Source organism: Aptenodytes patagonicus, chromosome 1 (genome assembly GCF_965638725.1).
Source record: "Aptenodytes patagonicus chromosome 1, bAptPat1.pri.cur, whole genome shotgun sequence".
Taxonomy (NCBI): Eukaryota; Metazoa; Chordata; class Aves; order Sphenisciformes; family Spheniscidae; genus Aptenodytes; species Aptenodytes patagonicus.
Window position 1 is genome coordinate 149,702,633 of NC_134949.1, and position 13,246 is coordinate 149,715,878.

Genomic DNA, 13,246 nt, shown 5'->3' on the forward strand with positions numbered 1-13,246 from the left:
GTAGATACATGTGTAAGCAGTGGTTTCAGACACCTCAGCTACTGCACTTTGTGGTTCACCAGTCATCTATTTTAAAAAAAAAAAAAGTTTGGCTGTGTTTACTTTTGTAGGAAACATCCATTAAAAGTGAAAGCAATTACAAAAGGTGCGCATAAAGTAATGCCCTCCAGCTAGAACAGTTTCAAGACTTTTAGAAAGGTCTAATTTCAGACAGAAGTTTGGCCATTAGGTGTAAAATTTCACTTTCGGCGTACAATAAAATTAGCAGAGATGACTGACGGAGACCAGGCCTGTGTTTGTAGGGGCAGAGGCCCTGCCATGAGTGCCTACTCGGGCAGCCTGCAGAAGGGCTTTTCACAGCGTCTAACCTTGAGTGCCCAAACAAGAAGCCGGGACCACGCTTCCCCGTCGTCCCTCTAGGAAACCACCGTGAAGTTCTTTGGCGTTTCATTGTCTCGGATCAATTCAGTGACCGACGGTAAAGCCCGGCAATGTGACGCTTGGCACCGCAATGGTGAGGAGGAGCAGGTGGGAACAGAACCTGGAAACAAGGAGATGCCTTCGATCAGCATTACCCTGAGGGTGGCGAGCACAGAGCAAAACCTGCTGGCCCCCAGACAGCGCCCAAATCCGCTCCCCTCCTCCTAACGGCTGCTGCTGCCACCCAGGGCCCGGGGCGGGAAGCGGTGCCTCCGTCCGACGCTGGCCTCCGACAGTTACCACCAGATGAGCCCCCCAGTTGGCTTGGTCGTCGCGCTCGTTGACCGTACGGGCTCACAAACCCGTACCCCAAATCCGGTGCGCCACCGCCTCGCGCTGTGCTTCGTGTCCGGCCCCGTGGGGCACAGCGTTTCCGCGAGATGTGGCCCGTTCGGTTGTACGCGTTCCTGCCTGCTCTACCGAGAGCGGCACAAAGCGACAGCGGTAAACGCTTCAGGAAGCGACGCTTGTGGAAAAAATTGTGTGAGCGACGGTGACCTTCACACTGTGCTGCGGCCCTGGCGAACCCGGGCCGGGCCGGGCCAGGCGGGCCCCGCCGCGGTGCCAGGTCTGCCGCCCCGCCCCGCCCCGCGGGGGCCGGGCTCGGGCGGAGGCGAGGCCTCTCGCCCTTCACAGGTGGCGGCCGCGGGCGGAGGGGGGCGGCAGGCCCGGGGCGCCCTGGGCGACGGGGCGCTGCGCCACTGGCGCCGCAGGGGCCGGGGGAGGGGGGGCGGGGAGGGACCGGCACTGCTCCGCCCGGCGCGCGGCGGGAGGACAGGCGCGCCCCGCCGCCGACCCGGCCCCTCCCGCCCCGGGCGGCGAGGCCCCGCCCCCGGGGCGGTGCGGCCAATGGGGCGCCGGCGGGCGGGGCCGGCGGGGCCCGGCATTTAGCTCATGCGCGGCGGCGGTCCCGCCCTTTCGGCCTGAGCGGCAGCGGCGTGTCTTCCCGGGCGGCTCCGGCGCGGCGCGAACATGGCGGACCAGGCCATCTCCTTCCTCAAGGACTTTCTGGCGGGCGGCGTCGCAGCCGCCATCAGCAAGACTGCGGTGGCGCCCATCGAGCGGGTCAAGCTCTTGCTCCAGGTCAGCGGCGCGGCCGAGCCCGGCGGGAGCGGGGGCGGCCCGTCACCTTTCCCCGCAGGCGCCCGCCGAGGCCGGCGCGGGCCGGGCCGGGCCGGGCCGGGGGGAGAGGGAAGGGGGGACGGGGAGGGCGGGCGGGCGCCGCCCCCGCGGAACAAAGGGCGCGCGCGAGGCGGCGGCCCGGCGGCGGCGGCGGCTGGCCGGGAGGTCACGTGGGCGGTGGGCGCCCGCGGCGGCGGGGAAGCCGGTTCCGCTATGCGGGGCGCGGCGTTGCGGCGGGGCGGGCCGCGAGGGGGCGGGCGGGAGGGGCGAGGGGGCGGCTCCCGGTGTCACTTCCTCCCGTCCCGCTCCCGGCGCCGAGCGCCAGAGGGCGAGGGGGGGGGAGGGCGGCCGCGCGCCGCCATCTTGGTGACCTTCACGTGACGGCGGGGCCGGGCGGCGCATTGGCCCGCCGGCGGGGCGGGGCCGGGCCGGGGCTGCGACCGGCGCGCGCGGCCTCGTGTCACCCCTGCGGGCGGGGCGGGGCGTGGGGCGGCCTGGCGCCCCAAGGTGACTCGCGTGACCTTCGCGGCGGTCGCCGGCGGGAGCGGGGCCGGCCTCGCCGTGGGCGGGGGGGCGGCCGTCGGGGGGGGGGGGGGGGCACAGGGCTGCGGCCTCCTCTCCGCCGTCCCGTCCCGTCTCCCCCCCCCCGCTGGCTGGAAGTCGTCCCGGCGTAATGCGGCTGGCTCAGGCGCCTCCTCCGCCCGCCGGCCCGCCTCGTGTCAGCGAGGGCTCTAGGTAGTCCCAGTCTTCGCGTACTTGTCCTGCGCTTGCCCTCGTTCTTCGCGGCTGGCCCTTGCTATTTCGGCAAATCCTGAGCTCTGAAGAAGCTGGGAAGCAATGTTAAGCCTTCTTACGGTTCTTAGGATCGTACAAGACCTCCTGTATCTACGGTTCTGGAGAATTAAGTCAGTCCTCAAGTTCTTTGGTCTTCACCAAAATACAAATAAATGCGGGTTCTTCTTAGTCTCAAGATTCAAACTGACCCAGCGGCTTTTGCTTCTTAGAAGTTTGCTGTCGCAGCTGGCTTTTCATGGTAAACGGGCGTAATCTCTGTGTACAGCTGCCATCAAGCGTTCAGGCTTAACAGCTCTTTGTTTTATAGTATACGCAGACTAAGCCCAGCTGTAGTGCGGGCCTGCCAAGGCATACAGTCAAAATACATATTTTTATTTGCAGGTACAACATGCAAGTAAACAAATTGCCGCTGATAAGCAGTACAAGGGTATCATCGATTGTGTAGTGCGTATTCCAAAGGAACAAGGAGTGCTGTCTTTCTGGCGAGGAAACTTGGCAAATGTCATCAGATACTTCCCAACTCAAGCTCTCAACTTTGCCTTCAAGGATAAGTATAAGCAGGTGTTCTTGGGAGGTGTAGACAAGCACACTCAATTCTGGAGGTATTTTGCTGGTAACCTGGCGTCTGGTGGTGCAGCTGGAGCCACTTCCCTCTGCTTTGTCTACCCCTTGGATTTTGCAAGAACCCGTTTGGCTGCTGATGTTGGAAAAGCTGGCGCAGACAGAGAATTCTCTGGTCTAGGGGACTGTCTAGTCAAAATTACCAAGTCTGATGGTCTGCGTGGCTTGTATCAAGGGTTCAATGTCTCTGTCCAAGGCATCATCATCTATAGAGCTGCCTACTTTGGGATCTATGATACAGCAAAAGGTAAAACTTTGGAGAGGATCTGATAAACCCGTTTTCAGAATTGTATTGTCTCTTCATGTCTGTTCTTGGATGTTACTACGTGTCTGTCTGTAGCAACTATAGTTTATGTGGGCGTGGAGGCGGAGGGGGGGTATCGATGCCAACATCAGTGATACTGCAGTGTTCAAGGCAAAACTCGGGCGTGTATTGATGGTGGCAGGCTACTTTCAAATACTCCTGGTTTTGTACTTGTCCTCAAAGGAGTTTTTCCTCGTGCCAGCAAAGCATGTTGGTAACCATACACAATTACAAGTTCTTTTTTGTTCAGTGCATTACTGTAGTTATATTAAACCAGTTCAAGTGCGTTTAGCAGAACGGGATTGAGCAGTGCTTCTACAAACCACTTGTTTGTTAAGGTTGACATTTGGGCATAGAGGTCGTTGATACTAGCTTATAGCTTAATGTAATTCACGGGGACAATTACTTATTTTAGTGACACTTATTTCTAAAAAAAGTAGGGAATAGTTAGATCTCTTCTTACGCCAGTCTGAAAAGAAGCCTGGTGCCTAAATGTTACCTGTTTTGATGACTGAGAAGAAAATCCTGTGAATTTCCTTGATTTTATTTTTTTTAAATGCTGCTTCAGCATGTTTAAATTTTATCAAGTGCCTTGGCGCAACTTCAAAGTATGGCTTTACAATGTTTCATAATACTTTCTCTAGTAAAGTAGCTGTCATGCAGTGAGTGAACTGGAGGACGAGGTACAAGATAAAAAGCTAATTACTTTTTTTTATTGCAGGCATGCTCCCAGATCCCAGAAATACTCACATTGTTATCAGTTGGATGATTGCCCAGACGGTGACTGCTGTGGCCGGTGTGGTCTCCTATCCTTTTGATACAGTGCGGCGTAGAATGATGATGCAGTCAGGACGCAAAGGAGGTAGGCTGTTAAATTTGTGCAGTTCTTCAAGCAGCATTAACAAGACGGAGTGCTTTTTTCCTAATAGTCATCCCTCAGCACTTACAGTTCCTTGTTCCATAAATCTGGTTTAAGTGATATTTCATATAAATGATAAGAGGAACTGCAGTAGGGTCATAACTTGTGTTTGTCAGGAATTATGCTGATGACTTTTCTTTATAGAATATGCAACGGGCAAATGGACTGCCTGTTTGCAATGACAAATTAATTGAAGGCAATTAGGGGACAGTGTAACTGCCAAAAAGAACGCTTAACATTTTTATTTTGTGCTTAGCTTTTAATAACTAGGCAAGCAGATAGGAAGCTTTTCTATTGCCTGAACTAGTATTGTGTTACAGTCTTAAAATGTGCTTTGGGACATCACAAAGTAGCTAGAGAAGTGAAACAGAGCAGTTGTTAAAAACATCTTGGATACAATTATAGGAGTTAAAAATGACTCTTTGCTCTTTTTCTACAGCTGATATCATGTACTCTGGAACAATTGACTGCTGGCGGAAGATTGCAAGGGATGAGGGAGGAAAGGCGTTCTTCAAGGGTGCATGGTCTAATGTTCTCAGAGGCATGGGGGGTGCTTTTGTGCTTGTGCTGTATGACGAATTCAAGAAAGTCATTTAAGCAGCCTAACTAGAATTGGAAATCAAGTTGAGCAGATCATGTAGAATAACTACCATTATGGACCATTGACCTTCAAGAAATTCCTGTGAGTCTTATTTATCGGAACCAGATGATGTTTGTAGATGGGACTAGAAACTGACATAGAGGACTGATCCATTTCTTGGTAACACGCATGAAGACACTGAATCTGGCAATTCAGTGTGGTGATGTTTTTTCCCCAGCAGCGAGGAATGAGTGGCGTTGGTTCTGGGTCCAAAGTGGCTGGGTCCAATCTAGGCAGAAAACTGTTTGCCTGTGGATCAGTCCTCGGTTTCAAGTCCTATCTTCTAGGACCATAAAATTGTATTTGAAAGTACTTGCTAACAAATCATGTTCTTTTCCACTTGTACTGAAGCACTATGTACCATTTTGCACAGCTGAACATCTAGCAATTTTGTTCTTAAATTGGGGCATTCTGCTGTAAAACAATAAACATACTTACTCTACCTGTGTTGAAATTATTACATAAAAGCTTTGGGAAAGCCTCTTTTGTTTGAAAACTTGTTTCGGATAATGGTTCATCTGATACACTGCACTCTGTAACAGAATAAGCTTGATTTTTTTTAAGAAATAATTGAATGTGAGAACTTGGGGGGCGGGGGGGAAGCATGGGTTATACTAATAGAAACCACTCCCATTCTTTGTGCCTGATAGTGTATGACGGGCTGCTGCAAGTGGCTTTTTGCATGATTCTTAGAAATTGGTGTGCAACTTTTCATACGATTTAAAATCGGGGGTTTTCTGTTGTAGTGCTAGGAGAACCCAAAGTGCCAAGGACAGTCAAACAGTAATACTCTTGCCCTTGGTAAAACGGATTAAAATGAAATAATTTTTTAAAAATCAATATAGAGAGCAACATGGCATTCATGCAAAAACCCAGGAACCTAGTAAATGCCTTCAACTTCCGAGTAACCTATGTATTGTATTGTTGCTGCTATTTGGAAATGCTGATTGTGCCATTCAGGATACTGTTTGGCCTGATCTGTGGCAGTGGTCAGTACATCTGTGGAAGGTGAATTTAATCTGAAATGAGGCTCATTCGAAGAGGTGAAGTTGATGCGGTGTGTGGGAGGGTATATGTATGCTTCTGTGTAGCTGTAAAATACAGATCAAGGTAGGTCAGCCTTCAATATTAACTGATTGATGTCTAGTTCTGGGGATTGTCAGAAGACCAAAATCAGGTTGAATAATTTCTCATACTGCTATTTGAGATAATGTAATACCTATGTGCTGTTCTTCATATGTATATAATCTTACTTTTGTACTTTGTAATCTGCAAAGGCATGGTAGGGGGACCAGTAAAGGAAAACAAGGCGTTCATCTTCCAATTGTGTTTTTAAGAACTCTCCCTATATCTTGAGAAGAAAACGGTGTGTAATTGCATAAGTCATTGAAGGCTGACTGAGCTGTCTTGAGTTCTTTTGTGTGCCTTCTGAGGTTGCTGTTCAAGATGAAGTACTTAAATTCACTACTTGGCTTTGGCTGATTATTACCTTCCTCTCAAACATAATTTACCTGTTTCACTGTTGCAGAAGCACTGCTTTCAACATCTGTATGTGAATGTAAGTACCTTACACAGCTACTTTGTACACAGACTAATAGCAGACTTTATGTACCTACTGCAAGTGGTTTTATCCCGTTGGGTAATGGTAGCTCTCTCGTGGTGCTGGCTAGGTCATTTGATGTTAACCTTGCCAATCAATGTGCTGTTTCAGTTGTAATTATATTGATTTTTGGGGGGTAGAGGAAGAGGTTTTGTGTATAAAAATACATTGCATAGGTTTATTTCCTGTATCGGTGGCTTGAAAGGTAGAGATAATGATAGAATACCTCCCATAACCTCACTGAGTGTATGGTGGCCCTGGCTTTGTGAGGAAGAACCAAACATGACAATTACTTGAGCAGCCCCTGAAAAGGGGAGATGTTCCCCCCCTCCTCTCCAGAACTAGGTTTTAACCAGAAGAAATAGGAAAAGAAATCAATGCAAGTGTGGGTGGTTTTTTTTTTAAGTGGAACTGCAATTTACCTATGCTGTGCGTTCAGCATGTACTACTTGGTGTTCATTTTTTTTAGTATATGGCTTCCCTTAGTCGTGCAGCAGCGATTTTCAATGTGTGATTTTGCAGTGTGGGAACATAAGAGGCAAACAATAAATGAGACTTTTAAAAAAAGCATTTGTTTTCTGCCTTATTGAAACACTTGGTGAAATGTATTTATTTTGAAAAATATTTTTAACTGGAAAATATCTGGAATTTGTAAAAAAATACTGGCATGTAAAGCCTATATTTTAAAAAGGCATCAGAAGTAGGGCTTGCACACTGAAGGGAATAAATAAAATGCATTGGTGTGAGGAAATACTTACATTTAAAATCCAGTTATTAAATCTCATTACAGATTTTATTCCCATTCTCACAACTGTTACACTGGACTCTTGAAGACGTAAATACTATCTATGTGGGTTAAGTCCATATCAATATTGCAGAGGCTCACATTTACATTGGAAGTACTGAGCTAATGAAATAGCGGCTGAGTGGCAGCCCAGCATTAATAGTTACTTTTGGCAAATGTCATTTTATTTCCCGTTTTCTGTTTTGCATATGGTTTATTGAATATACTGAGACTGTTTGGTATTGCTGGTTGCAAGGCTGAAGGGCAATTTTACACATATTTTGAATAGCTAGTTTCCCCTTCAGAAAATACTCGAGTATATAAAAACGGTAAGCTGGGAAAACTACTGTGGCATTCTTGAGCAGTCCTATCATCCTATAGGAAATCATTATATTCAGAGGAAAGAAGCATCATCACAATGGAGATGAGAAGTAGTAACGAAGTTTCTTCTGTGCTGTGGATGAGAGGCCTTGTCTTGCGTTGTGAAGAAAAATCTCAGCAAGGTTTGAGCAAGTCTTCACAGTAGGTGTTTGCAGAAAAGCTTAGCTGCCAGGCATTGTGGTTTCGAGCAAAGGGAAAAGAACAATTTTACTGATCTTTCTCCACTTTTTTCCCCTGCTCCATTTTAGGTGGATTTTTATGGGACAAAGAGTTTTATACATGATGATACTCATTTCTAGTCTGTGCTTTGAAGTACTCCTTAGTTTTAAGGAGGATCCATGACTTTCTTTCATGTTGGGGAATCCAGGTGTGTTTTCTTTTTGGAAAGTTAGGTCATCTCTTCAACCATAGTTGTTTCCTCGGTACAATTTGGTAGGTTTACATATTCTGTCTAAAGAGAGAGAAAATTCTGTAACACGCAATAAGCTACAGAGTCACTGATCAGGGAACATTTCTAAACGTTAGACGCACCAGTACCAAAGGCACCTTGTCTTGCTATTTTAATACGTAAGAAATGCTTGCAAAGCAGAAGAAAACAGTTTAAGGACAGTTACGGATTGTTTGACTTTTAACATGTATGATCAGTGCTAGCTATTTGTCAGCTAAAGGAAAAGAATAAAAGTTGATTTAAATGCTGGACAACTTTAACTGAGACTAGAAGAAATGTGTTCAGTGAGTATTGCCTGAGTTTTCCATATGTAGGCATTAACTAGACTTTTAGAGAAAACATTTTCGTTGCTATCATATGGTTTTACGTTGGTTAACATGGAGTTCTACGAGAGTGGAAGTTGCTGGGTAAGACCATAGTACTGGTACAGAGCTTGGGGCTTAAAATATTGAGGGGGGATAAATTTGATTTTAAAAAAATTAGGAGGGATAGTACTGGAAAAACAAGGGGGGGGGGGGGCAAGCTTGCTGTCATATTGAGGGTATGTTGCAGAACATCAAACCAGGATGTCTTGGTGGGGAATTTTGTCTAGGAAATCTGTGGGATTGGTAAGCACTGCAAGGGCTTCATGGTCATGGGGTTTTATGCTACTCGGCCATTCACTGAGGAAAGCAATGCATCCGCACACAGAGTGTCTCTCGCAAGTTCTTGGAATGTGTTTAATTCAGGAAAAGCGGAAAACAAAGTATTAAAAGTGTAATTCTGAGGGAAGGTGAGAAAAGCATTTGGGGTGACAATGACCAAAAAGTGAAAGAAGATGAGTTAAAATAAAATGGGTTAGAGGAATGCAAGGTATCTGATGAACTGAGTGAATTGGTTGGTAGGATCTTACCCACAGCAGACAGGAAAACTGGCAGTTCTTTAGCACGACTGTCAAAGATACAAGTGCAAACTCAGTGCAGAAAGGTTAGGGTTGTAAATCATGAGGTTTTTCAGTGATCTAAGGAAAAGTTGTATTGTAAAACAGGACAATGAGAAAATGTGAAAGGTCGTTGAGTAAGTAGGGACAAAATGAGGAAATGCAAGCTTTAAAAAGGTGTGATTAAAGGACATTACAGGTTCAAAATAGCTCTTAAATATATTAACACACACTAAATGCCAGGAAGAGATAGTCCTGGTGTTCAATGGAGAAGGAGAGCTCTACTGAGAACCTATTTGTGCTTTATTATCCGCTTTGAAAAATTACAGCATTCAATCAGTGTTAGATACCTCAGCGTGGAGAGAAGAGGTAAAATAAAACCAGGCTTTAAGACTAGATTAAAATAGGCAAAAGAGTCTAGAAACTTTAGACACATCAGAGCCTTACGAATTACCTTCATGGTGCCTGTTGGCAGGTATGAGGCAACCTGAGCTGAGGGCTTCACTTGAACTCTGACGATTACTGCTGATAAGTTGCTGCCTGCGTGGAAGTGCCTGTGCCACCATTTACAAAACCATATCCACAAAGGCTTCTGGGTTGTAGTGGAGTCATTTGATTAATTCTGGTAGTGTACGCACAGGATTTTGGAAGCCCCCTCAAGTTTATTAAAAGCAAGCAACCCGGAGGGTCTGTAATTTTTGAGGGACTGCTTGCTACTTTACTAGCAATTACAGTTTAATAATTTGATGGACTATGGACTGCTGCTCTGTAGCCTTAGCTCTGGCAGCCTGATATGAAGTGACATATTGGGTATTTATGACAAGATATATGAGGAAACTCATCCAAGTTACATTGCTACCTGCCTTCTATTAAAGCGAAAGATGATAGGACCAAAGACAAATAAGTTAAGACAATGTGCTAGTATAGAGTTACCAAAACTGGAAAGTTTTAGTAGTAATAGCTTTGAGGATTCTTTGTAAAGGATTTGTGTTGCTTTTGAAAAGCCTTTGAAAGCCTCATTGAAAAGGGTGGTGTTACCCACTGAAACATTGTAGGCAATAAACAACTAGCCTGATTTATTGACTTACAAGTACATCTTCGCTTTAGCCAGCTGATACAAAGCATTCCCTCACTATGCAGACACTGTGCAAACCACTCTTCAAATGGGTGAATGAGAAGAGAAGCATGAATGGTTTGAAGCCTGGTTGTTATGACATGTGAAGAAAGACTGGAAGAGTTAGTTGCTGTTGACAGTGTACAAGTGTGTAAGATGCTGTAAACAGGAAAGGAATAAGGATAAGATGTAATGGATTTTAAGTGCAACAAAACAGGCTGTTAAAAAAACTTTCTAAAAGTAAAGATAATTAAACATTAGAATAGATTGCATAGGGGTACTACAGAATATCAATTCAACACAATTTGCACAAAACATCAAAATTGTCGTAACTAATCTTATGCTGAAGCAAAGAGGAAGGCTAGTTAAGCTGGTGAGACTTTCCAACCCTCCTTTTCATGATTCAATGCAACAGGTTTTTTTACATGGGTATAGGTCAGACTTATAAAATATATATTCACATTGTATTATGATCATTGATATTTGAAAATGCTAATGGCAAATGCTTTCTCACTTGGGTTATTTTCAAAGTCTGAACAGCGACCTAGCAAAACTGGTACATGCAGAAATTCCCAGTCTCAGTAAAATCATAGAATTGTTTAGGTTGGAAAAGACCTTTAAGATCATCAAGTCCAACCATTAACCTAACACTGCCAAGTCCACCACTAAACCACGTCCCTAAGCGTCATATCTACACGTCTTTTAAGTACCCCCAGGGATGGGGACTCAACCACTTCCCTGGGCAGCCTGTTCCAATGCTTGACAACCCTTTCGGTGAAGAAAATTTTCCTAATATCCAATCTAAACCTCCCCTGGTGCAATTTGAGGCTGTTTCCTCTCATCCTATTGCTTGTTACTTGGGAGAAGAGACTGACACCCACCTCACTACAACCTCCATTCAGGTAGTTGTAGAGAGCGATGAGGTCTCCCCTCAGCCTCCTTTTCTCCAGGCTAAACAACCCCAGTTCCCTCAGCCGCTCCTCAGAAGACTTGTTCTCCAGACCCCTCACCAGCCTCGTTGCCCTTCTCTGGACACGCTCCAGCACCTCAATGTCTTTCTCGTAGTGAGGGGCCCAAAACGGAACACAGGATTCGAGGTGCGGCCTCACCAGTGCCGAGTACAGGGGCACGATCACTTCCCTACTCCTGCTGGCCACACTATTTCTGATACAGGCCAGGATGCCATTGGCCTTCTTGGCCACCTGGGCACACTGCCGGCTCATGTTCAGCCGGCTGTTGATGAAGACCCCCAGGTCCTTTTCCGCCAGGCAGCTTTCCAGCCACTCTTCCCCAAGCCTGTAGTGCTGCATGGGGTTGTTGTGACCCGAGTGCAGGACCTGGCACTTAGCCATGTTGAATCTCATACAGTTGGCCTGGGCCCATCGATCCAGCCTGTCCAGGTCCCTCTGCAGAGCCTTCCTACCCTCCAGCAGATCAACACTCCCGCCCAACTTGGTGTCGTCTGCAAACTTACTGAAGGTGCATTCGATCCCCTCATCCAGGTCATTGATAAAGATGTTAAACAGAACTGGCCCCAATACTGAGCCCTGGGGAACATGACTCCAGTTGCTGGCCGGTCACAAGTGAACTCCATTCACCACAACACTCTGGGCCCGGCCGTCCAGCCAGTTTTTTACCCAGCGAAGAGTACACCCATCTAAGCCACAAGCAGCCAGTTTCTCCAGGAGAATGCTGTGGGAAATGGTGTCAAAGGCTTTACTAAAGTCTAGGTAGACCACATCCACAGCCTTTCCCTCATCCCCTAAGCGGGTCATCTTGTCATAGAAGGAGATCAGGTTAGTCAAGCAGGACCTGCCTTTCATGAACCCATGCTGACTGGGCCTGATCGCCTGGTTGTCCTGTACGTGCCGCATGATGGCACTCAAGATGATCTGCTCCATAACTTTTCCCAGCACCGAGGACAGACCGACAGGCCTGTAGCTCCCCGGATCCTCCTTCCAGCCCTTCTTGTAGATGGGCATCACATTTGCTAACCTCCAGTCAACTGGGACCTCCTCGGTTAGGCAGGACTGCTGATAAATGATGGAAAGTGGCTTGGTGAGCACTTCCGCCAGCTCCCTCAGTACCCTTGGGTGGATCCCATCCAGCCCCATAGACTTGTGTGTGTCTCAGTGGTGTAGCAGCTCGCTAACCATTTCCCCTTGGATTATGGGGGCTTCATTCTGCTCCCCGTCCCTGTCTTCCAGCTCAGGGAGCTGGGTACCCGGAGAACAACTGGTCTTACTATTAAAGACTGAGGCAAAGGCAGCATTAAGTACCTCAGCCTTTTCCTTCTCCTTTGTCACTATGTTTCCCCCCGCATCCAATAAAGGACGGAGATTCTCCTTAGCCCTCCTATTCTTGCTAATGTATTTATAGAAACATTTTTTATTGTCTTTTATGGCAGTAGCCAGATTAAGTTCTAGTTGGGCTTTGGCCCTTCTAATTCTCTCCCTGCATAACCTCATGACATCCTTGTAGTCCTCCTGAGTTGCCTGCCCCTTCTTCCAAAGGTCATAAACTCTCCTTTTTTTCCTGAGTTCCAGCCAAAGCTCTCTGTTCAGCCAGGCCTGGTCTTCCTCCCCGCCAGCTCATCTTTCAGCACATGGGGACAGCCTGCTCCTGCACCTTTAAGATTTCCTTCTTGAAGAATGTCCAGCATTCCTGGGCTCCTTTGCCCTTCAGGACTGCCTCCCAAGGGACTCTGTCAACCAGGCCCCTAAACAGGCCAAAGTCTGCCCTCTGGAAGCCCAAGGTAGCAGTTCTGCTGACCCCCCTCCTTACTTCTCCAAGAATCAAAAACTCTGTCATTTCATGATCGCTATGCCCAAGACGGCCTCCAACCGTCACATCACCCACAAGTCCTTCTCTGTTTGCGAACAACAGGTCCAGCGGGGCGCCTTCCCTAGTTGGCTCCCTCACCAGCTGTGTCAGGAAGTTATCTGTCTTCCACACACTCCAGGAACCTCCTAGACTGTTTCCTCTCCGCTGCACTGTATTTCCAGCAGACCTCTGGTGAGTTGAAGTCCCCCACAAGAACAAGGGCTTGCGGTTGTGAGACTTCTCCCAGCTGCTTATAGAACATTTCGTCTGCCTCTTCATCCTGGTTGGGTGGTCTG

General features: G+C 47.6%; 2 protein-coding genes and 1 long non-coding RNA gene across 3 annotated transcripts in view; 1 reads left to right on the plus strand and 2 right to left on the minus strand.

Annotated features, from left to right (window-relative positions):
- LOC143170312 (uncharacterized) overlaps window positions 1-1,024 on the minus strand; it is a 28,178-nt gene extending 27,154 nt beyond the window's left edge. Inside the window, exons 1-2 of the long non-coding RNA XR_012997034.1 lie at window positions 789-1,024; window positions 369-541 (exon numbers count right to left, since the gene is read on the minus strand). This is a non-coding gene — a long non-coding RNA (uncharacterized LOC143170312). The remainder of the gene's footprint in view (window positions 1-368; window positions 542-788) is intronic.
- A 367-nt stretch (window positions 1,025-1,391) lies between these two features.
- On the plus strand, window positions 1,392-5,323 carry SLC25A6 (solute carrier family 25 member 6). The gene is made up of 4 exons (XM_076358491.1): window positions 1,392-1,563; window positions 2,779-3,265; window positions 4,044-4,184; window positions 4,681-5,323. The coding sequence occupies exons 1-4, from the start codon at window positions 1,453-1,455 to the stop codon at window positions 4,836-4,838; spliced, it is 897 nt and encodes a 298-aa protein (XP_076214606.1). The 5' UTR covers window positions 1,392-1,452; the 3' UTR covers window positions 4,839-5,323.
- Window positions 5,324-7,511: 2,188 nt separating this feature from the next.
- Window positions 7,512-13,246, minus strand: part of LOC143170321 (granulocyte-macrophage colony-stimulating factor receptor subunit alpha-like) — a 32,005-nt gene continuing 26,270 nt past the window's right edge. Inside the window, exon 12 of the mRNA XM_076358505.1 lies at window positions 7,512-8,097. Coding sequence (XP_076214620.1) covers window positions 8,035-8,097 — 63 coding nt within the window. The 3' untranslated portion in view covers window positions 7,512-8,034. The remainder of the gene's footprint in view (window positions 8,098-13,246) is intronic.